The sequence below is a fragment of the Coloeus monedula genome (assembly GCF_965178545.1).
Source record: "Coloeus monedula genome assembly, chromosome: 5".
Classification (NCBI taxonomy): Eukaryota; Metazoa; Chordata; class Aves; order Passeriformes; family Corvidae; genus Coloeus; species Coloeus monedula.
The window spans coordinates 53147806-53171792 of NC_138785.1; the positions used below are offsets into that span (position 1 = coordinate 53147806).

Here is a 23987-nt window from a genome sequence, read left to right on the forward strand (position 1 = left end):
ATTTTTAACGACTATATGTAAACATTTTTATGCATTTTGGAATTACTCAGAAAACTATTACACCATAGCCTCAAAACACATATTATTGACCTGCAAAGTACTTTGATCCTGTTGTGTTGTAAAGTGCTCTATTATTAGTTGCGCTGTACTTGTAATATTGGTGGAGAAATGCAGATGGATTCCATTCCATACATATGAAAGAATGAAAAAATAGTGAAATAAAACTCTTGTGTTCTCTTGCTTGCTTTAGGGACATCTTTACATTTGAAATATACTTAATGTCAGAACGTGTTTTTCTATTTGGAGCTGAAACTGCATATTCACAAAGAAAATGGACTTCAGCAATAGCTAAGGTAATACCAATAATTATCTTTTTCAGTTAGGCCAGGAACCTTTGCACAAATAATAAAGTGTCATTGTTAGCTTAAAACCTTTGAGAAGCCATTATTGATGAATACTGATCTATCCTGTGTGTAAAGGTTTCTTGAGCAGCAGAAAGAAATAACTTCTGTGATTTAATGTTTGAAACAAGATAATAAAATGTGAAAGGAATTGAAGCAGCATTTTAATACCGACCTTAAGAATATATTAAAGGTGCTCTAGTATAAAGAGATATAGTATATGAATATATTTCATCTAAGGTTTTTATGGTTGCAATTCTGTTAAATTTATTTGCTGAAACAAAATTCATAAAGCGATACCATATTTTATACTATTCCAAATGTTAATAATCACATTACTAATTAAATCAATGGTAGTTTAAAAACAAAAATATTTGAATTGTAGTGTAGGAATGGAAAAAATGTTAAACTTGATTTTATATTTTAAATTTAGTGTATCTGTGGATTTATGAGGGATATATCTTTATTTTTTTACTGCGACCTTCTTCCTAGAATTCTATAGATTTGCAATATTTTGATTTTGTTTTTTAGGGGCGGAGGGTTTTTTTCTTCATCTGACTCACCCCATTTTCTTTGGTAGCATTTTGTTCCTCCTGTGGCTGAATCGTTGTTAGAGCGAGACTGTGACCTGATTGGGCAGCTGTACTACAAAGATTGCCATAGCCTGGATCAGTGGAGAAAAGGCTGGTTTGCTATAGAGAAGTCGAGCCTTTATTTTTGTCTTGAAATGGAGAATGCTGAAGAAGATTCCATATATCTAAGGAGGTTGCAAGAATTAAGTAAGAACTTGGTTTAACAGCTAGTATTCAGAAAATGTTCTGTGGGATTAATTCACTGTTAAGGACACTTCTACTACATTTCAAAGTAATAAAATTTGGGAAGCTCAGTAACTATTCCTTCACATGAGTCAGATGTTATTCCAACTCTTATCTAAATATGGAGTTAGTAAGTTTCTGTCTTGGGTTTTTTTTTCCTACTTCTTGGCACATGCTAGAGAAATTTTTCACATCTTTAAAATGAATGATGACGGTTTTTGTTCCAGTTGCAGCCATGTCTGTCTTACAGGAGTACAGAATTGAATAATAATATATAACTTTTGGGGATTATTGTCTCATATTTTTGACAGGTCAGAAATACTCACTGCAGAACATGTTCTTGAGATGATTGACAGGTCTAGTTTTAAAATACTCAAACATACTGGAAAATTATAATTCTCTTGGAAAAATATTTCACAGACTAATAGACTTTTCTGATACTAAAAATATTATTTGCTCAGTGTCATGATGTGGAAAGATAAGAATATTTGTAAAAATGGTCTTCTATGACCAATTTTATATCGTTGTTTGTAATTATGCTCTGAATCCTCTTTTAAGCATATCTGCTCTACTTGATTTTATATTGAACAAGGCAATATGTTATATAGAAAAGTACACATAATTCAAGGTTTATAAAAAAGTAACATAGGAAGATAATTTAGCTCTTTGCTGATAATCCTCTTGATAAATGCTGACAGAACGTGGGCTGTTTTGCAGGAGCTTGCCTAAATGCCATTGGGTTTTCTACTGTTTATTTACTGCCACCTTATATTTGGTGTGAATAACAACACGAAGGTGGTTTTTAATCAGGAATGTTTTTATGCCTCTAGGTGTCTTTTAACTTGTGAATGCTTTTGATCTTAATTCAGAATTAAAAGATTAGGCAGTAGGAGAACTGTTCCCGATATTTGTTTTGATGATGCAACTGTAATTGCCTGTGCCAGAATCATGAAAGCATGCAAAATCTGTGTATATTATATCTCATGTATAAAAATGAAACACTTTTGACTTTCGGGTGAGAATTGGTTTTGCTTGGGTTTTTTAATATTAATTGTATTTCTTGGAAATATTATAGATTCATACTCTTTTCTTTGATTTCTATTTTCTCCGGAACAAATCTGCTCCACCTTTAATACTGATTTGTATAAATGAAACTTGACAAATAATGAATCATTTGTGGAAGTATAGTAACTTACCTTCTTGATATTTGATTCAGTAAATATAGGTGAGGCTAGGAGTAGATGTGATACAAAATCATCAAATAACATGCAATGTGTTTATTGAATTTCTTAGGTATTTAGGACTTTACTGTCGCTGGGAATTAGTTGAAGTGAGGTGGGGATTACATATTACATGCACTTTGAGAAATTAACTTTTCAGAATTTTGAATTAGTAAGCAGGTTACATTTAATTTACTGGTTTTATTGTAGTGCGCAGTATAGTTTTATAAGCACTGTAACTGAAAACTATCCAGATGTATTTGCTGTAGGTGTTTTACAGGGTGCTCTTTTTAGCAGGGATAACATAAAGCAACATAAAGAAGGATGGCACTGATCTTCACGCATAACAGATAACTTGCATTATGTTATTGTAAATATGTGCAGCCATTAAGGTGCAAGAAGTTAATGGATTCCAAAATCCAGCTTACTTCTGAGTCGTTCTGTCTTTTACAACTTGTATTTACAAGTTTAGTGTAATAAAACACTGTAGCATGTTCTCACATTAAAAAGTGTATGTTTAAAATTTCTTGATCATATTCTGTATTAGTTTTTCTTGTAAATGTAATGTGGTATTTTGTGGAGTTTTGTTTCTATTATCAGCAGTATTCTTTATTTGTTAAGTTTAAGAATTCAGTGCTCCATTTGCCACTGGAGATCATTTTGAAAAAAAAGTGTATGTGCATGCATGTATGCATTTGTCTGTAAATATGTGTCTGTGAAGGTCATATGGATGTGTATGTATTTTTTTTCAGCAACTAGTAGTGTGATGCAAAACGGAGAGAGAACAGATGTCCTGCTGCTTGTTGAAAAAGGAAGGTAAGGTTCCTATCTGAATAAAGCTTTGATCTGTTTTTATATTGATATCTTAGAATTATCGTTGATGAGTTCTGGAGTTTTTTCACTTAGAGCTGCTAGCAAGAGAGTAAATTTGCAGACTTTTTAAAGGAGGGAATATCTTTGTGCATTAATTACATTTTATGTCTGTGTCACGAAATGTTAACAAGCACTACTTAATTAAAAGCAGTTTTCCCACTGAGAAAATTATTCCCAGATTAGTCTGCCAATAATGGTTTCTTCAAAATGACCTATCTCCTTTTACCCTGTTAAAAAGAGTATCTCATTGGAGCATTTACTACCAACTTCCTGGTTTTTTTATCATTTTTATGTCTCAGAATTCTGTCTCTCAATCTGCTATCTTAGGTTTGAGAGGATATGAATGAGGTGTCCTCTGATTTGCTCCATACTCAGTTTGGATTTTTTCCCTTGATCTCTCTCTCCTCTGTGCTTTTAAAACACTTAAAGTGACTGGTGATACTTGATCTCCTGTTGCTATCCAAACAGAAGTTCCATAGTACCTTGGTGAAACAGCTACTCCTGTGTAGTTCAACTGAGGCCCACAGAGGGATCTGCACAAATGAAAAGAAGAAAGTTGTCTGAAAATATCTGTATACTGTAGTTTTTAAATGTATCTTCTATATGTAGAATTTAATGCAAAATCTCTAATGCTACGCTTTCAAGAAACACAGTTGTGCAGACAATTCAGTTTCAAATATTTCTTATATTTTTCTGAAAAAATTTAAGCTCGTTTTAGGTGTCTGTGGATGTTTTCAGACCATAATGTAATCCAGATGATTCTTTTTTTTCCCTGTTATGCTTCTCTTGTAGTTAGCTCTTTCTTATTATGGGTAACAAACCTTCCCTACATCCTGGCACAATTTCTTTATGCTGATGGTTCATTCATTGTTCTTTTCTTAACCCTGTGATGATAGCAGTAAGTTTTCTCATAAAATGAAGTTATGGGCACAAAATTCTAAAATCCAGAATAAATATAAACATAAGAGTCAGATGAAAGGACTTGTGCTTCCTATATGAAATGGTGGATGTAAGACCTTTTGAAATTTCCTTGAAGAAATGTTGCTTGGTTACATTTACAGTAATTGTTTATGTAATGTCCATGCTTTAGTTGTAATTTGATTTTCCAAAATAATTTCATATTGATTCTTACTTAATACCTGTTTTCAGACAGGTGGAAATTGCCAGAGAACACTGAGTTGTTCTGATGTCTGTTTCTCACTCTCCCTGCCCACTTTACCCAAAATCACTTGGTACCACTGCTTTCCCATTGCAGAATTGTACAACAAAGCTTGTAGACATAGCTAAAGCTAGTGGATTTTGCAGGATGGGTTAAAGACAAGCCTTTGCACACTTGTGGATGAAGTGTGGTTATGTATGTTGTTTGTCTGACTGCTGTGGCAGAAGGCTGTGCTGGTAGTCAACAATAAAGCTGTACAGTAGCTTCCTTAATGTTGAGACTCAGTGATTGTGGACTGCTGCAGTCACTTGTGCCAATTCAATTCTTTCAATTCACTAAGGCAGAAATCTGTGTTCGCAGGCCGCCTTGTTTGTTTGAGTACTTAAATTATTAATTTCTTGGCTATGGACAGTATGTGCTTCACACAACATAGAAAACTGCCATTTTTCGCCATATTGTCACTACTGCTATCTATTCGTTATGAAATGTGTGATCTTTGTCAGTTTTTATAACTGGAAGAAGTAGCACATACATAAATGTACTATAGAAGGCAGTGCATTTATACTGGAGGAATGTATTTCGGTTGAGTCTGTGGAAAATAGTTGGTAATCTGCATGGTAGATCTTCATAAACATTACAGTACAAATAGTTTCAAACATGATTACTTCTATAAAATCTTTAAATTCCTCAGTTTTGTGCTATATCACTATGTTTCAGCCCGTGTTTATGTTTAGTCTTAAACCTTGGATTTAATATAACTTTATATTTTGTTTATGACAGTTCAGTGAGAAACACATGTATTTGTTATTACTTCTCTCTGAAAACTATGAACACAGAGGTTAGATCTGCAAAGTTACCTCTATTGCTTCATAAAGTTCTGTAGAAGACTCCTACTGTGCTTGAGGAAAGTTCTGCTCTTCTGCTGGAAATTATTTCCCCTTTTCTTTTCCGTGCTTCCAGGTTCAAGGAGATCAAAAAATCATTTACAATTACGGAAAAAGAAAATTAAAAATGTCGTTACATTTGTCTGAAAGGACTAAACTGAGAAGGACTGCTTTAAACATCTAATTTGTAAATTGTTGTAGGTTTTTCTGATTTAAAGTTATTCTATGTGTGTTCTCTCTCAGCCAAAAATTATTGAGGTTTGAGATGAGCTTTTAAGCCACTTCCACAGGAAATTGACTGAGTTCTGAACTGTGTCTGGCACTCGTTTAATTTCCTTTTCTCCCTTCTTTGCTTTTATGGTATTGTAGTGAAATTGCCTCTCTGATTTATCTTACTTTTTGATGCCGCCACTCTGGAGATTTTTGACTAGGCACGTATAATTTTTTCAAGAATAATCAGTTGCCTTCTTTGAACAATCCAGGTCCATGATAGCAGCAAGATTTTCACATTTATATTTCTTACCACCAACTTCTCTTTCACGACTGTTTTGGTCCTATGGGACCACAACTTAAACAAATACCACATTTTCTTTGTTAATTATTAAGTAACCTCTTCCTCTGTAATCAAATTAAGCTTAGCAGGTTCTCAAATTTTAGAAAACTAGGAGAACATAATCATTTTGTACTTCTGGTATCTTTTTTCTAATGTGATGCATTGAGGGGAAGATTGAAAGATCCATAAAATACAAGGTGATCTTTTCCACATAGTTTAGGTAATTCATATATCACCACAATTGATTGACAGGCACATGATTTAGACTTTCGTATCTCTGTGAAAAATACTGATAAGTTTATATGACCTTTGAAGTTCAGTATGGTATTTTCTGTCTCCTGCTCTCGTATCAATTCATTGATATGCAGCAGAGTTGCCCTTTTCTTGTTTAGAAGTAATAATATTTTCACTTTACAGTATGCTGCTTCCTGTATATATCATAATTCTTTAGATAAAAAATAATCTGTTGAGACTTCCATTTATCCTTTTGCATAATACCATAATGTGAATCCTGCTCTTCTGCAGGGGAAATAAAAACACAGTAATATGCATATATATCTACATTTCTTGTGTTGGAAAGCACCATAAATCTTTTATAAATCATTGTCCTAACTTCTGATCTGTGAATAGTAGTAGTAAAGGAGTAGAGTATCATGCACTGTCAAACTTTTTTCTACTCAATTCAAACTTCTTACTTTCCTTCTATATATATGGCAATAGCAATACCAGAACATGTAGTGGTGTATTCTTTGGAAGGTATTGATTGAGAACTACCTGTTTAGACAAGTCTTAAGGAACCTTAAGTTTGACAGCACTGAATTAGGCACACTCATTTTGCTGCAAAAATAGGAGAGCTTTATGCAAATTATTATTTTTTTCTTAGTGGGAGAGAGAGGCTGTGCTTCTACTATCCAGACATGTGTGGTGGTTAACATGACTTTTGAAGTCATGAAATAAGGACTTCCTAAAAATGTGGTTCAGTGTGATGAAATATTTTAGTGTCATCTACTCTGCTGCTGAATGGCTCAGTCTGTATGGTGGATCTTGAGAAGAATTCAGATCCTGGCTCTGTGTATGTAATACATTGACTGCATCCTCCCTTCCTACCAAGATAGGAATGCTAGAATGGAAACATTTATAAAAGCCAAATAGAAACATACTACTAAAAAGAAATGAAATTAAGTATTCCTTCATCATATAAAATGCTTTCTCCCCCTCAAATGAGATAATCAAAATGAATGTTTTTTCTATTTTGATGAAACCATTTTTATAGAAGTTCAGTGGAGCATTTTTGCTTTTCATATTTAGGAAATAAATGGTCATTAGAGAAAATTGACCTCTTACGTGTCTTTAGTGGGAGATAAGAGAATGTATGTAGAAAAGTTTGCTTACTATTTTAATACTTTAGGAAGTTGTTTATTACACACATGCATGTGGATGGACATACACTCTTAAACTTTCAATTTTGCTATTTTCTCTTAGAAGCTAGCTTGTCAGGGTGGCACAGAGGAGATTACTGTAACATGCTTAAATAAAAGTGTCAGGACAAGGCTGTGCTTTGATATACAGTCAAAGTATTGCATTAACTTATTCTGCCTCAACTCTTATCTTTTTTGTATATGTTCCTTAGCTTTGTGATAGTGGGTGATCATTTTGATACTTGTGTAGGAGGGAAGTTCAGTATGTCTCAGCTGCTCTATAGAAGAGGTTGGTGGGTGTGTGGTGTTTAGGGGTGTGAATACAAAAGAAGGAAAGCTTTTTACAGTATTGAAAGTTGTCTCTAAATTTGTTTCCTGCTCAACTGTGGTGTGGACATATGAATGCGTAGTGTAGGAGCAAGACTGAAGAAGAGTAATTAAAATGTTGGCAGGTTCTTTCAAAGGCTTGTGACAATGCTTGTGGATCTTCTGTCATTTTTTATAGCACTGGTAATACAAATGTATTTGGAAAAAAAAAGATGCTGTAACAACAGACTACCATCACAGCTTTATGTGGGGAAAGGTGCCTTGATGTCTTACTCCAAGTATTTCTCTTCTTTTTTTCTTTATTTTCTGAACATCTGCTTTCTTGCCATAGTACAATAACATCATTTTTTTATTTCTTTCCTGAGCTCAAAATATTTTTATACTTTTCAGAACTCTATATATCCATGGCCATACAAGGCTGGATTTCATGGTCTGGTATACTGCAATTGAAAAAGCAGCAGGTACAGATGGTAATGCATTACAAGATCAGCAGCTCAGCAAAAATGATGTTCCTATTATAGTGAACAGCTGCATAGCATTTGTTACGCAGTATGGTAAGTATAGTGGATTTTATTCAAGCTAAGATCATTTGTGTAATACCTAAGCACCCCCAGTATCAGATCCTATTGAATGAGTTTATATGTTACTTAAACCATGCCCTTCACTAGCCTTGCCATTCTGATGAGATGGTGCAATACACAACCACACATCTGAGAATGGCCAGTTTGGGGAAATACAGCTTGGTAAATGCCGTTTATAGACACCTTTCTATTTTAAATACTGTGTTGTTTGCCTATGAAACAGCCTTGGGGTCCAGTGCCTGAGTGCAGACAGCTCAGCCCAGAAAATAAACTCTCTGAACCTGGAAAAGCTATGGTATGAGCACAGCTTCTTGGAAGGTGACATCAACTGTGGAATTGAGTTCAGTCTTAGGCTGCTGTTTTTTCAGTGAAATAGCCTAAGGATGTATAGTCAGTTACCATTTATTTAAGTAAATTTTGCTAGCATAACTTTCCATGGCATTAGGTCATATGCAGATATGTTTGTGTCCTTTTACTACTTCAAATGCATAAGTTTTCTTGTGAGATGCTACATGAATATCAACCCTGTACAAATTGGTCTTTGGTATAAATGTGTCTGTAACCTCTGTCAGTATGAAAACATCTAATTTCTATCTGAGTCGTTGAAGTTTAACTAAATAACCTTTGAATATAGCAACACTGCATTATTGTAAATAGTTGTACTGGAGTTACACCTAGTGCCTAAAACTAAGGAAAAAGCTTTGCTAAATTATTTCTTAATCATTAGCAATAGAAATTATTCCAAGTATAGTTTAAACCATTTCATCCACTGAATTGTTAAAGCAGGTTAATTACGTCTGCCAGTTAGAGCAATTTGTGTAGTCTAAATTAAAATTCAGTTTCCTAATGTCTTTTAAATCAGTTAGATCTTTATCGAAAATATGCTTTTCGGGATCAGCATTAGTAGTTGTTAAAATGCTCAGCTGAAAGCTGAAGGAATTATTTGCATGCATTACTTGCATGCATACATCTTTTGTATCATCGTTGTAAAGGTTCTGTCTTAAGCTGTAGTCTAAGAAGACAGATGCTATTGCGTTCCGGGGCTGCCCCTGACAGTAACACCACAAAGGCAGTACCAAATGGAAGTGCTTGTGGGCATTACAGGAAAGGTGACTTGTAGAAACATTAGACATGATTTCACAGGTTTTGACAGAGTACTTAAATTTGACAGGTATGTAAGAAAAGCAGGGTTTGGCATAAAGTACCGTCCTCTTTCAAGAAATGTGAATGCAGAAAACACCTCTACAGAGATAAACAGGACTGCACATCTATGCCAAACTTACACAAGTTTTGAAAAACAAAAGTTTTGATTACAATCACATATGCAGTGATTGAAGGTAGTCATGACTTTGTTTTGAACTATACCTTTTCTTTTTAAGTTGCCTTTAGTGGTTTTAGTTGTTACATACAAGAATAATAGCTGACTGATGTCTTCCAGAACATGAGAAAAATCAGAAAAAAGGATATTTTCTGCTTGAGGCTTTTAAGAATAAAATATTTCAGGTTGGATGAATGCAATAATACTCTGAGTCTTAAGCTGAGTTCGTCAGTAGAGTAATAAAATAAAAGGAGTTTTCTCATGAAAGCAGCTGTGTTTTATGTGTAATACAATATCTATCATGAAAACTTCTTCTCGTTACTGTGCCTTTTGAAAGTACTGTTTTAGGAAGTCCTGCAGAGATCTGGGGATTTGAATTGCCTGTAAAATACTCCTGAAATACTGATCCCAGGCTTGCTTACTATTATGGTGGATATTTTTGCAAAGAGATGTAGTTGAGTGTAAGAAGACATTGCAGTGTGTAAAAGGTCAGAGCGGTTTTGTTAGGAAATGCAACATGTTTGGCAGCCACATATAGTTTTCATATAATGATGTCTGGAATTTTTAACAGAATACTTGATTTTATATTCATTTATTTTTCTGTCCTGTATTTCTGTGCCTTAGGTTTAGGTAGCAAGCAAATCTATCTTAAGAATGGTGATTCTTCCAGTGTGGCTGAACTGCTGGAAAGCTTCAAAAAAGATGCAAGAAGTGTTAAACTAAGAGCAGGAAAACATCAGCTTGAAGATGTGACTGATGTACTGAAAAGTTTCCTTTCTCAAATAGATGATGCACTTCTCACTAAAGAACTTTATCCATTCTGGATCTCTGCATTAGGTAATGTATTTGATAACATTCAATACAATAAAGGTTATATGTACATTTTCAGTATCAAATTTGAGGGGGTTGTTCATTTACTTGCCCTGTGTCAACCTACGTTATTTCATAATTGGTGAAACAATTGTAGTGAGGAAAAAATATTTGGGACTTGGCCGCAATAGACCCATGTTAATCAGAGATGATTTTATTGCCTTTAAGTGAAACAGAATAATAATATCAAAGAGTAATGTTTCCCTGACAATATATTTGTAAACAGTAGACCAATATTGCACTGTGTCATGTTTGGAACAGCCAAAGTAGAAGGTGATGATTTACATTTTAAAGGAGCATTTAAGATAGAATGAAGAAACACATATATGTTAGGGTAGGAAAAAAGTGTGAACTCTCCTTTGACCATATGTGGTTCAAAACTGACAAAATATTGATGCTATCATCTGCACAATAGTTAAATGACAGCCTTGCTGTTTAGATTTTTCATGTCTGTTTTATGAACAAGCAAACTTATGTATATTAACAATATAAACTTGTTAACAACTGTTACTTGGGTTTTTTTCCCTAAGAAATATTAATTCAATTTGAAAGAAAATTTAAGTAACTTCCTGTCACTGGAGATTGTTATGTGTTTAAAACATGAGGATGTGTATCTCTGTATGGTTAAAAATAGAACTGTGAGATTACTAATGCATTAATTACTTATCATGTAAATTGTGATTTTTATAATGTTCTTTCAAAATAGCTATATTTCTAGTTGTTTCTATATTGCAGTATTTGAAAACTGCAAGAAACAAGTGGTTTCCCTGCAAAACTGTGCTATAAAATTGCAGTAGAGGCACAGCAATAAGAGGTGCATAGGAAAAGTTGACAGAACATTAATTTCTACCTTAATGCACAGGAGTCACAAAGGCATATTTACTGTGTGGCAAGTTTTGTCTTTAAAAAGATATTAAAAGCATATTCCTCTCTGATTTTGCTTAAGTTCAAATATATGGATGTTGCTTTAATATGAACCACCGGACTTTCAGGAAATTAAATTATTAACAATATTACACATTTTTGACCTTTAACCTCAATTTGAACAAACTAGAGGAAAAAATATTAAGAGTTTATTCACTTACCACATGATTAATCTCATCAGAAGCCAGAAAAAGTTCTATCTGAGGCAGTCTAGATTTAAGTCAGCTCTTTTTAATGGTGTTGCAGTGATTCCCCTTCCTGATACGTACACGTGGCTAAAATTCTACATCAGCTTTACAACAGAGAATCCTGCCCTGTTAAGTGATACAGAAGGTATTTCTAGGAAGACTAAAACATTTAAGAAAATATAGTAGAAGACCTTTAAGCTGTTGTTTTGTTATTTGTTTATTTTTTCTTCCAATTACCAAAAAAATCAAAACACAGTCAGTAGTTAGCAGAGAGCACCATCAATCAGCCAGAAGAGTTTAATGCTTTCTTTTCAGAAACTTGGGAGAAGCAAGGGTCTGAGAGGGAAAAGCTAACCAACTAAATACAATCTACATTAACTTTGTTTATGCCCTGAGCATAAGGGGGCATAAGCAGCACAGGGAAGCAGACTTAAGGTAGAGAGCTGTGGCTGTCTCATATACTGTCATTCCCAAGACTGGAATTCCTGCCATCGGCCTGGCCATTGTTCAGCTATATGCAACTTGGTACAACTTATTTACCAGCCCTTTCCCTTTGCTCTCCTCTAATCAGTCTTATATATACTTAGATCCTTAAACTACTTTGTGCCTTGAGAGACTTTTCCGGTAAATATTTAAAATATGAAATGGTCTTTTCCTTTCTCTTTGCTGGGAACTCTTAGCAGTACATTTGCATTTGTGCAGACACGGTTGCACTCACACATGTACATACACAAACTACAGATTACATATGCTTTGAGAGGAAAGCAGTTGCTATTCTGGGCTTTAGTCTTAGCCAGTGGCAAGTGGTGCTTGAATATAGAACTGTTCCTCTTTATTGGTGTTTCTCTGAACTGGTGTCAAATAATAGACTTTTTAAATAGTATATTGCCAGCATTGCCTTTATGAAGAAGAGGTTGATTGGGTAAATAGTAATTTTAAAGGACTAGATGATGCTGATATAGTTAATGAGAACTGCTGTTGGGTTTTAGTGTGCATTATTATTAATGCTCAATGATTATTATTTTCTGGCAGATACACAGAATGAAAAGGAACGTGTGAGGAAGTACAGAGCTTTTATTCGGAGTCTTCCACCAGTCAATAGAGCAACTTTGGCTGCTTTAATTGAACATCTTTACAGGTCATTGCAAATAATGCATTGTAGCAGAGAAATTCTTATAATGTGTTCTCAGTATAACTCTAGAATATACGAAATGTGGCTTGTTTCATTAACTAGTAATCATAAAAGCTTATCTAGTTGCAGCAATTAATTAAATTTGAATTCCTTTAATTGATAATGTGTTTTTTCTTTGGTTGTATTTTTAGCAGTAGGTATCTATAAAAACCAATGGATTGGAATACACAGAGAGAGGGATGCCAGTGTATGTGTCCAAATAGGGTAATTTTTGATGTAGCTTCTTTTTGCAATCTCGTTTTACTCCAGTCTGCTAGTCTTCCAGAGGATTGTTGCAAATGGTTCTTGAAATTAAAATATTTTTTTCAGTGAAAATATCCTTCTCCACAATCTGTTTTGCACATAATAACTTTGAGAATTACCTACCCTTTCTGTTTTTTATTACTGCTTCATTTTCCAACTGAGGTAGTAGTAGAGAATATCCAAAATACAAACTTGCTTAAACACCAAAGGTCATGACTTATTCCTAGATAAAATAAGGGGTAGGAAATGTGTAAAAAATATGTGACAGGATGGTCCTGAGGTGTCAATGGTTAAATAGTACCGGTCTATATTATATCATCTATTGAACAAGTTACATTATATTTCTGGTGAATTGCAGTGGGTATAGAATGTGTGGAAACTTCTCTTTACTGAATGTTGTGTTCAGAAATTGTTACATAGCCAGGTACATAGCAGATGTAGTTTAAAAATATTTATATGATTATGAAATTGATTGGTGCCATTATTGGGATAAAGGTTATAATACATATTGTGTTTAAGAAGTTTCTAAGCATATCCAGTTAGAGATATTAATATGCTGTTGCATCTGTTCTGAGAGTAGTTTAAATTCATGCATTTAACGGGCAAAATTCTGTGGTACTTTAAAGTGTTTGCCTCTAAAAGAGGAATATGTTATGCGAACAACAGAACTGATATGGAAACTTTACCATAGGGATAGGAACTAAGAAGGACCCAATTTCTTTCCACATTTTGATCTTAGATCTGAAGTTTGTAGGATATACTTACATTACATAATATAGTGAAACGGTATTTAGCATTGGTTTGGCCTCACCTGGAGCACTGTGTGCAGTTCTGGGGTCTGCAATTTAAGGGTGTTAAGGTCTTTGCATGCATCCAGAGGAAGGCAGCAATGCTGATGAGAGGGCTGGAAAGAATTGCCTGTGGGGAGCTGCTGAGGACTCTGGGCTTGTCTGCTTCAGAGAAAAGGAGGCTGAGGAGTGACCTAATTGCTCTGTAGAGCTTCCTGAGGAGAGGAGGTGGAGAGGGAGGTGCTGATCTCTTCTCCCTGGTATCTGGTGGTAGGGTGCATGGAAATGGTTCAAAACTGCATCCAGATAAGTACAAACTTGTCATTAGGAAGCATGTCCTTACTGAGAGGGTGGTCAAACATTGTAATGGGCTTCTTAGAGGAATGGTGGATGACCCAAGCCTGTCAGTGCTGTTGGACAGTGCCCTTAGCAACAGGCTTTAGCTTTTGATCAGCCCTTAAGTGATCAAGCAGTGGGACTAGATGATCGTTATAGGTCTCTTCTAACTTGAGTATTCTATTCTGGTTTTATTCTTTTCTATTCTAAATAGTTTTGATATCACTTGAAATGCAGGTAGAATGATTTCATTTCTGTAATGAGAAATAAGGAATATAAAGAAATATTAAATAAATAAGTAGTAGTACATGTTTTCATTGCATTTAATGTAGTTACCTTTTTTTGAAGTGCACTCCATATTCCGTAAAGGAGCCTCAGACAATTAAAGGAACAATGAAACTGTCTAAATATGTTTCTTTTTCCTTCAACAGGGTGCAGAAGTGTTCTGAAATTAATCATATGAACCCTCACAATTTAGCTTTGGTGTTTTCCTCATGCTTATTTCAAACTAAAGGCCAAACTAGTGAAGAAGTCAATGTAATTGAAGATCTAATTAAAAATTATGTGCAACTTTTTCATGTAGGTATCTTTATATAAACATATTGTAATTGGTCAGATGTTAGAGATTCAAAAATATAAAAATCAGCTTTAAAGCGGTCTTGCTACTAGTTCCATGATCTGAGGATTTGCAGGGTTTTTGAACTCTAATTCAGTGGATGTTTTCCTTGGCCTGCTTTAAATTTTATTTCCCAGTTAGTTTAACCTGTGTAGTTAAACTAGACTGTTTATGGGATGCTGTGAGCTACTGTTTTCCAAAATGGTGCTCATTCTCCTTGCTGTCAAAAGCTTACTAAATTTAAGAAAATTTTATGATTATGACTATTAAAAATAATGCTTGTAATCAAATTTTATAAGCCTGATCAGAATTGAAGCATGGCAGGATTTTGTGTTCTTAGTTTCTGAGCTGTGATTTCAATTTGATTTGTTCCTTAGACCCAGAAATAATGTTAAGTCCAACTGGATAGAAAAGCTACTACTAGCAGCAATTCATATTAGCCATTTTGATTTAGAGTTAACTGTGCCACTATAACATTGTTCTGCACTTTTTCATTGATTCCTCTCTGTTTTAATATGTATTCCATTAAGTTTATAATAATGAGTCCCATCAATGAAGAGCTGTTTCTGATGTGTTTTGCAAACATGCTTCTATAAGAACATGATTGACAGTATTGGCAATTGGTACAATAATTATTATTAATCACTCTAAAATTACTTATTTTATACAGATAAATGAAGACCAAGTCAAACAAATGGATATAGAGAACAGTTTTATTACAAGGTGGAAAGACACTCAGGTAAGTGACAAATATCAACTGGTGTGACAGTAAAGACTATTTTGTTGTTTTACATGATTTTAGGTTTCTAAAAGTAAATCTGTAAGTTTTTATTATGATCAGTATTGTTAACTACAGAGATTAGGGAAATAAAATGAAATGAAGGAGGAGGTATAAACTGATAAAAGTAAACCAGTTCTTTTTAGAGCATCCTGTGGAATAATGTTCTGGCCTGCACTAACTTACTAGCTAGTAACTAACTAGTTCTAGCACTGCACTAACTTGCAGGTGGTTGCATGCTTTTACTAGGCTTCATAAATTGTATTAGAAGAAAATAGCAGTTGCAAGTGGAAGAGTGATGACCTGTCTTCTTTAAAATTTTAAACATGCATATTCAATACCTCCAAGTGTATATGAGCTTTTATTATTTCATGAGCTTTGAGTATACACGGTCTCTCTTCATTAGAGTTTCACCATCCCTTTGAGTTAAATCATATGAATCTTTACCCAGTTCCTGTTTTGTGACCATTTCTAGAGCCCCAAAACATAAATATTATTTGGGGAAGCTACAGACACATACTAACAGTCAAACACTGAACTTCAGGACACAACATAAGAAAATGGGATGTCTTATGCCACTTTTTTATCATCTTAAATTCCAGTTTTACCTATAACAACTTCTGAATAATTTCAGGGTTGTAAGAAATAGCAGAGTGATAGCATGTTTCGCTGTCTGAATGGCGTTTGTGTACAATCTTAATTAAAGCATAAATCACTAAGCTTCCATAACACTACCAAGGTGGTTGAACTAGGAGAGGTAAAATGAGATGTAGGGAGCTTAAAAACTTTTTCAGAAATTTAAAGTGGTCGAGGAGAGGGTTTCAATGATTTTAGAGCTTATATAGGACTCTAAAAACAGAGAGAAAGCTGGGAGAGAACATCAGTAATGCTTTGTCCATTGGGTGCCTTCCCCCTTTCAAGCAGAGTTTTGTGTACCTTGCAAGTCATGTACTTGCAAGACAGTGTCCTACAAATACATGTTGAAATTGCACGTTCTGTGAATTACTGTCTGGAGTCTTATTTTTATCTCATATTCCCTTTCTGCCTGGGTCAGAGTGGCGTGACCCACTGTGAATGTGCATATAGCATCCTTTGGGTGCCTGGTGGAGTGCCCAAGTTACTGGAAACAATTTAAAATTTATTTCTAATGTCTGTCTTGCAGAATGGAAACTTCTGCCTTGGTAATAGCCAAAAAATCACCCAGATTTGATATAATAGAATCACAGAATATGCTGAGGTGGAGGGGACCAACAAGGATCGAGTCCAACTCCTGGCCCTGTGCAGGCCAACCCTAAGAGACACATTGTCTTCCTGGGAGTATTGTCCAAATGCCTCTGGAGCTCTGTCAAGCTTGGTGCTGTGACCTGGGGAGCCTGTTCCAGTGCCCAACCACCCTCTGGGTGAAGAACCTTTTCCTAATAGCCAACCTAAACTCCCCAACACAACTTCAGGCCATACCCTCAGCTCCTGTCGCTGGTCACCAGATAGTGAAGAGATCAGTGTCTACCCCTCTGAAATCTCTCCTCAGTGTCCTCTTCTCCAGGCTGTACAGGCCAAGTGACCTCAGCTGCTTCTCATACGGCTTCCCTTCCAGACCCTTGACCATCCATGTTGCCCTCCTTTGGATGCACTCTAATACTTTAATGTCTTTTTTATATTCTGGCACCCAAAACTGCACACAGCACTCAAAGTGAGGCTGTCCCACTACAGAGCAGAACAGGACAATCCCCTCCCTTGCCCAGCTGCCAATGCTGTGCCTGATACCCCCAGGACACGGTTGGCCCTCCTGGCTGCCAGGGCACTGCTGACTCAAATTCAACTTTCCATGGACCAGGACCCCCAGGTTCCTTTCCTCAGTGCTGCTCTCCAGCCTCTTGTTCCCCAGTCTGTGTGCACAGCCAGGATTGCTCCACCCCAGGTGCAGAATTCGGCACTTCCTCTTGTTATACTTCATATTTTTGGTGATTGCCCATCTCTCTAATTTGTCCAGGTCTCTCTGCAGGGCCTCTCTGTCCTCAAGGGAGTCAACAGTGCCTCTGAATTTAGTGTCACCAGGAGACTTACTTAGTATTCCTTGAGGTCCTGTGTCCAAGTTCTTTATGAAGCTATTGAAGAGAACTGGGCTGAGAATGGAGCCCTGTGGAACCCCACTAGTCACAAGTCCCCAGTCTGATGTCACCCCATTCATGATAACTCTGTGCCTAACCTGTGAGCCAGTTGCTCACCCATCATGTAACACAGTTATTCAGCTGTGGGATGGACAATTTGTCCAGAAGGACACTGTGAGTGACAGTATCAACAGCTTCACTGAAGTCCAAAAAGATTACATCAACTGGCCTTCCTAGATGAACTAGGTGGGTTATCCTGTTCTAGAAGGAAATCAGGTTTGACAAGCAGAACTTTCCCCTCATGAAACTGTGCTGGCTGTAACCAATGACTGTGTTGTCCTCCAGGTGTTGTCAATACCTTTCAGAATAATCTCCCTGCTTTTACTGGGCACTACAACAAGAGTGACAAGCCTGTAGCTACTGGGGTCCTCCTCCTTACCCTTGAAAATTGTGACAGTATTCACTAGCTTCCAGTCAGCTGGGACCTCTCTGTATTCCCAAGACTGCTCAAAAATCATCAAGAGAGGCTTTGTGATGACATCAGCCAGCTCTTTGAGGATTCTCAGATGAATCCCATCGGGCACCATATATTTGTAGGGATACAACTGGAACAGCAGATTCTGCACAATTTCAGGGTTTACTGGGAATTGATCATTCTCAGAGTCATGGTCTTCCAGCAGGACACTGAGACCCCTTTTGTCCATCATCTGTGTTGAAGACAGAGGCAAAGAATGCATTAAACATCTCTGCCTTGTCCATGTCCCTGTTTGTGAGGTGATCCTTCTCATCCTGTAATGGGCTGATGTTATTTTTACATTGCCTGTTGCCATTAATTTACTTGAAAAAACTCAATTTTATTGTCCCCCACAGTTCTGGCCAGTTTCAACTCCAGATGCACAAATTTCCTCCCTACAGTGGCAAGCAGCATCTCTGCATTCTTCCCATGTCACCTGTTCTTGCTTCCATTGGGCATACACCTTCCTTTATTGCCTTATTTCCAAGAGAGGATCTCTGTTCAGCCAAGCCAGCCTTCTGCCCCACCTGCTTGACTTCCAACATTTGGGAATTGCTGTTGGGGTTCCTCCCCCCTGGCGTGGGGTCCGGGGGGAGGGGGGCCCTGGGGTAGAGGCGCGGGGATTCCCTGGTCCCTGCTGAATCCTGTTCCCCATTGGTTGTTTTGTGTTCCCCTGTGTGGGGAGGACCCTGCTGGTCCCATGATGGCGGCAGTTCTGGGGCAGTCTCCGGCCATGTGGCTGGAAAATAAACATCTCTGAAACATCTACTGTTACAGCGGGGATACTGTAACATGCATATATCAAACCAGGAGTCCCGTGGAAAAGAAATATATATGGATGGATTCTTGGTAGATGTTTCAGAGATGTTTATTTCCCCAGCCGCATGGCCGGGGCTCTGCCGAGGAACCCTCACAGTCTGGACTGAGGGTCCTTGCCCGCGCAGGGGAACACAAAATAACCAATGGGGAATGAGGCTGACCAGGGGCAGGGAAACCCCGTGCCTCCCCTCAGGGCCCTTCTCCCAGGGCTACATGGCAGGGGGAGGAGACCCCGACAATCTACCAAGAATCTGTCCCTATTTTTCCACGGGCCTCGCTGTCTTATACATGTTGCAGTAATCCCCGCTGCGTGTTGCTCTGCCCCTAGGAGGTGATGTTTAAAAAGTGACCAGCACTGGTAGACCCCAGACCTGCAAAAAAATCTTCCCTGGGGACTTTACTTACCAGTTCCCTGAGCAGTCTGAAGTCTGCTCCCCTCGTGTCCAGAGTTGAAATTTTACTGCTGCTTTTCCTCCTGTCAACACAGATTTTAAAATTGATCACTGAGATCGCTGTGGCCAAGATGTCTGCCAATCACCACTTCATTCATTCTTTTCTGTGGTTTTGGAACAAAAGAAAAAAAAGTGCTTTTCAAAGTTTATTTTACTATTAACATTTTCCAAGCAACTCTGGGAACTTGTAATGAGGACTGTAATGAGGATGAGGACTGCATTCCCTCTGTTATGTCAACCTATTGCCCTTGAAATAGCAATTAAGGAATGAAGTCCTGAGGAGCCTGACTGGTGTTTGTGACAATTTGATTGCGACTACGAACATTTTTCTGAAACTCCGTATGCACATAACATATGAAATGCACTGATGTGCAGAAGGGAGAAGTGCAGAAGGGAGTGCTTTATAGTATTTCAAAATATTTACTGCCTGAAGCCTGCTGATTAACCACCTTCTAAGGTGGTTACAAGGGTGTTGAGAGATTTTATGTATAACTGTTTCTCTAGAAGAATTCAGCCTTTCTCTAACTGTGTGTGGTGTCGTCAGTAGGTTTTGCAGGGGAAATACATAGAGCCAGACCTGGATTAACACTAAGTACTTTAGAAAGTGATTGACCTTCCTCTCTGTTACAATTTACAATTATAACTTCTGTCATGAGTATATAGTGCGTATTACCCGTAATTTCAAAATACTAGATTTTATGGATGGCTACACTTTACATTTTACCAGGCTTAGAACTTTCATGGATCACAGATTCATGAATTGTATGCTTTTTTGAAGCAACAGAAATACAGGTTCAAAATTGCTGCTAATAAATGCACTTACTGCACCAGCACTGAATATAATAAGGCTAGCCAGTGATTAAGCTAAATTTGCAGTTCAAGGTAAATTAACAAACCCAGTTTTGTACTAATCTTAACTTGTCTATTATATCTATTATGTCTATTATATAAGCTTAGAGCCACCCAGGTATGCTCTGATATAGTCAGAGGTGCAAATCTTACCAGAGAGGTACCCGTGCTTTGGGGAGAAGAGAGAAGCAAACCTGTCACCTTTTCCCTGAAGAGGGCTTGTATTCCTGTCCTCTTAAATGGAGAATTCCAGAGATCAAATTTGTACTTTTAGGAGAAGTGGAGGTGTGACTGTATTCAAATATAACTGGTTACATGTTGCTGCCATCATAGATGGTGGGGCACCCATGTTCTCATTTTCATCTTGGTGTATTTTTTAGTATATAAATGAGTTTGGATACCTGGATCATGCTATTATAGCACCCATGGTTGAATCAAAAGCAGAACAGAACCATGACACTTCAACATTGCTTCTGCCTCCATCCAGCTGAGGCATCAGTAAAGGCCATCTGACCTTCGCCTGCAGCATGTTGCAACCAATGTCTTATCTCCTCATCAAAGGACCAGGTTTATCCAGTTAGGCATGGGTAAGAGGGAGTGAGGTCTTAACATCTCTATGCATAGGTGTGGGTGCTGTTGTGTTCATCACTGAGACAGCATCACCTCAGGCACTGCACAGTTGCCAAGTCATTCTTGACCTGGGTTCGAGACAGCAGCTCAGCTCATGTCCTTGCTCAACTAGCCTCATCGGTTCTCCACAGCAGTTTCCCACAGGCTTCCAGTTACTGTTAAAACTCATGATGTGGTGTAATTGAATGATGTAACAGCATCACTGTAATCGTGTAAGCATCATGGGTAATTGGCAACTTTGGCCTCAAGCAGCTACAATTAAGAATTGCAAGAATTCTTTACATTGAATAACTGACAGTCTGATATAATTGGATCAAAATGTGTGCATATATGTGGGAAGATGAGCGATGTAGATAGTTAATACTTTGGAATATGTAGGTTACCTCAGTACTATTATCTCTGGTGATGCAGAATGTTCAGAGAACAACTGAACCAAATTTCTTCTGAATGACTCAAAGTTCACATGTGAACTGTGTGAACTGTGTGAAATGTCACTGAAGTTCTATTCCAGGTGGCACTTTATTAGTCGCTTTTCATTTTCTGTCCACCATATACTTATGCCAGCTGTTGCAGCAATTTACATCAAATTTTCTCTCCATACGGTTGTTTACATAAGCCCAGTGGAAATCATGTGTCAGCTTCATTCTTATTTCCAACCTTTTTCTGTAATATCATCTGAAAAGCAAATTTTATAACTAAATGAGCTTTTTTGAGTCTGTGCCACTATAATTAAGCAGCTTTCTTCAAAGTAGTTTTGTAATGTTTTTCCTCACAAATGTTTCCATTAGTTTTCTATTCTCAAAGGCTAAACTAACTTAAAAGTTGCTGTTTTTCAGAATGTTAATGTTCTTTAGAATTCAGCGCAGCCGTTTATTTTTCCATAGAAATGTAATCAGCTTCTGTAGATTGGTCAAAATCTATCCCAAAGCTCAGCTGCTTATATATACATGTGTATATATATGTTTCTATATGCTTTTCTTAACCTCTTCCTCTGTTTGTAGTAGTATATAAATAAGTAGCATCACTGTCAATACCATTCTCAAAAATGAACACACAAATTGTTATCATAGTGTTAATTTGATTATTAATCTTTATATTTGCCTATTAATGGAATGGTGCACTTCCTGATAGGTCCCTGATTCTGCCTTAGTTTTTCTTCCTATGCTCTGATCATCACTGTAGTTTTTTTTAGAAAATACTTTTTGGTACTGGACTGAGATGAATTGCAATCTTTTGAAGATGCTTACGACTATACTAAAAGGGAATTAGAGCAGGCAAAATGTGAGACATTTTTAACTTCAGAAAAATAAAGTAATTTCTCATCCATTAATATAATTTTATTGCCATAGATGAGCAAACCTAGTCACAATGGAAAATATTACATTCCTTCTCATAAATCATATTTTTCCTCATGATCATAAAATGTTGGATTTACTGACTTTCTAATTTCTAAGTTTTATGTTGTTAGACATCCTTAAATAACATTTGTTAGTGTTGAGTATATGAAAACTATTATATATGTCATACATTTGGTTTATCTGATTGTTCTACATTAGCATAGTGTGTAAAGTTTAGCCTTTTCTCCAGCAAATTTGAAGAGATATATTTAACAGAGGTTGATATCAAGAGCATTTGTTTTAATTCCTTCTTTAATTATGTAATGACAAGTTTTCATTGTGATTAAGAATCATAAATGTGGTATTTGTAGTAATGAATTTTTATTTTCTTGGTATGTACATATGGCTATCTGGCTGAAATACTCTGTAATTTGTAATTTTTCATCTCACTTTTAACTAAGTCAGTTTGGTGTTACAGTCCTTTTTCATTATTTTAAGTTCTATTAATCTGTTTTGATTCTGAAGTGAGCCTGACAAACCTCCAAATCAGAGTTAGGGTTCTGGCAGTTTAAGATACTGAGGTGTACTCGTGTCTTAAACATAAAGTTAAGATTTCCACTTAGTTCATGTCTCCCTTAGTTTTCCTGCTCTTGAATGTATATTTATAAATTATGTTCATTTTGTTTGATATGATTCTGTTGGATTTATTCAGGGTTTGATTCAGGATCTATACAGGATTTTTCTCCTGAATCTGTGAATAGAGTTTTTTTTTCCTTACACCAGTTAAATAGAAAGGAAAAATAATTGTATTTTCCTTATTTAAAAGGAAACTCAAAATGCTTTTAAGATGATCTAATTTTTTTTAATTGTTTCATTTTAGGTTTCCCAGGCTGGAGATTTGCTTATTGAAGTTTATGTGGAAAGGAAGGAGCCAGACTGTAGTATTATAATCAGGGTTAGTGTATAAAAATGATACAGTGATTTTGTGAAGCACTTTTTCTTGAACTATATCAAAATTATTTTAATACATGTTTTTATAGAAGTGCACAATCAAAGCATGAATTTATGTTTATCACTATTCTTTTAAAGATTTTTTTTTTTGAATTTGCTTTGTTGCTTAAATTATGTAAAGACTGATTATTAAGCATTTTTGCATTTTAAAGAAAAATTTAAAAAGATACCATTTTAAAGGGGAGATGTCCTGCTTTAGTTTTACTGTAGTATACAGCCATATAAATTCTCCCAACTCGGTGTGCAATGCATGGGAACATTAATAAGTACCCAATGAATATTGGATCTATTTAATAGTACAGGCCATTAAAACAAAATTCCTCCTTTCTTTTTGTCTGCGGCTTTCTTCTTTCTTTGAGTGTTAAGAAACACTTGTTATTAACTATAATAGAGATTTTTGAGCTTTTTATTTAATAGTGTATTTTAAACACCTGGATCTTCCTGTAACAGTGTTCTGTTATTTTTTATTATACCTCTCTGGTTTGGTTTCCTTTTGGTTCTGTTCAGCATACGACTCTCAGACACTTGTTTGTACATATATGGGTTATGTGGTATACATAGATACACATGCTAAAAGACATGCTTTGTAAAATAGGCATAAAAATGGAAATACGTGTTGCTAAGATAAAAGAAAAAGGTCCTTCTCTAATATTTATCTTCCCACACCCAAGAAAATATATCAAGGCGGTTTTTTTTCCATATTTTTTGGGGTAGAGAAAAGGAATTCAAAGCTACGAAGTTAACAGTCAGCTTAAAAATATAACTTCAATCTCATGGAACAAA

At 36.2% G+C, this 23987-nt stretch overlaps 1 protein-coding gene across 1 annotated transcript in view; it reads left to right on the forward strand.

The window, feature by feature from the left end:
- ARAP2 (ArfGAP with RhoGAP domain, ankyrin repeat and PH domain 2) overlaps positions 1-23987 on the forward strand; it is a gene marked incomplete at both ends in the record, with an annotated part of 115096 nt that overhangs the window by 65325 nt on the left and 25784 nt on the right. The window contains 9 exons of the mRNA XM_082282253.1: positions 251-353; positions 982-1180; positions 3189-3252; positions 8041-8204; positions 10174-10386; positions 12564-12669; positions 14522-14669; positions 15377-15445; positions 23074-23148. Coding sequence (XP_082138379.1) covers positions 251-353; positions 982-1180; positions 3189-3252; positions 8041-8204; positions 10174-10386; positions 12564-12669; positions 14522-14669; positions 15377-15445; positions 23074-23148 — 1141 coding nt within the window. The remainder of the gene's footprint in view (positions 1-250; positions 354-981; positions 1181-3188; positions 3253-8040; positions 8205-10173; positions 10387-12563; positions 12670-14521; positions 14670-15376; positions 15446-23073; positions 23149-23987) is intronic.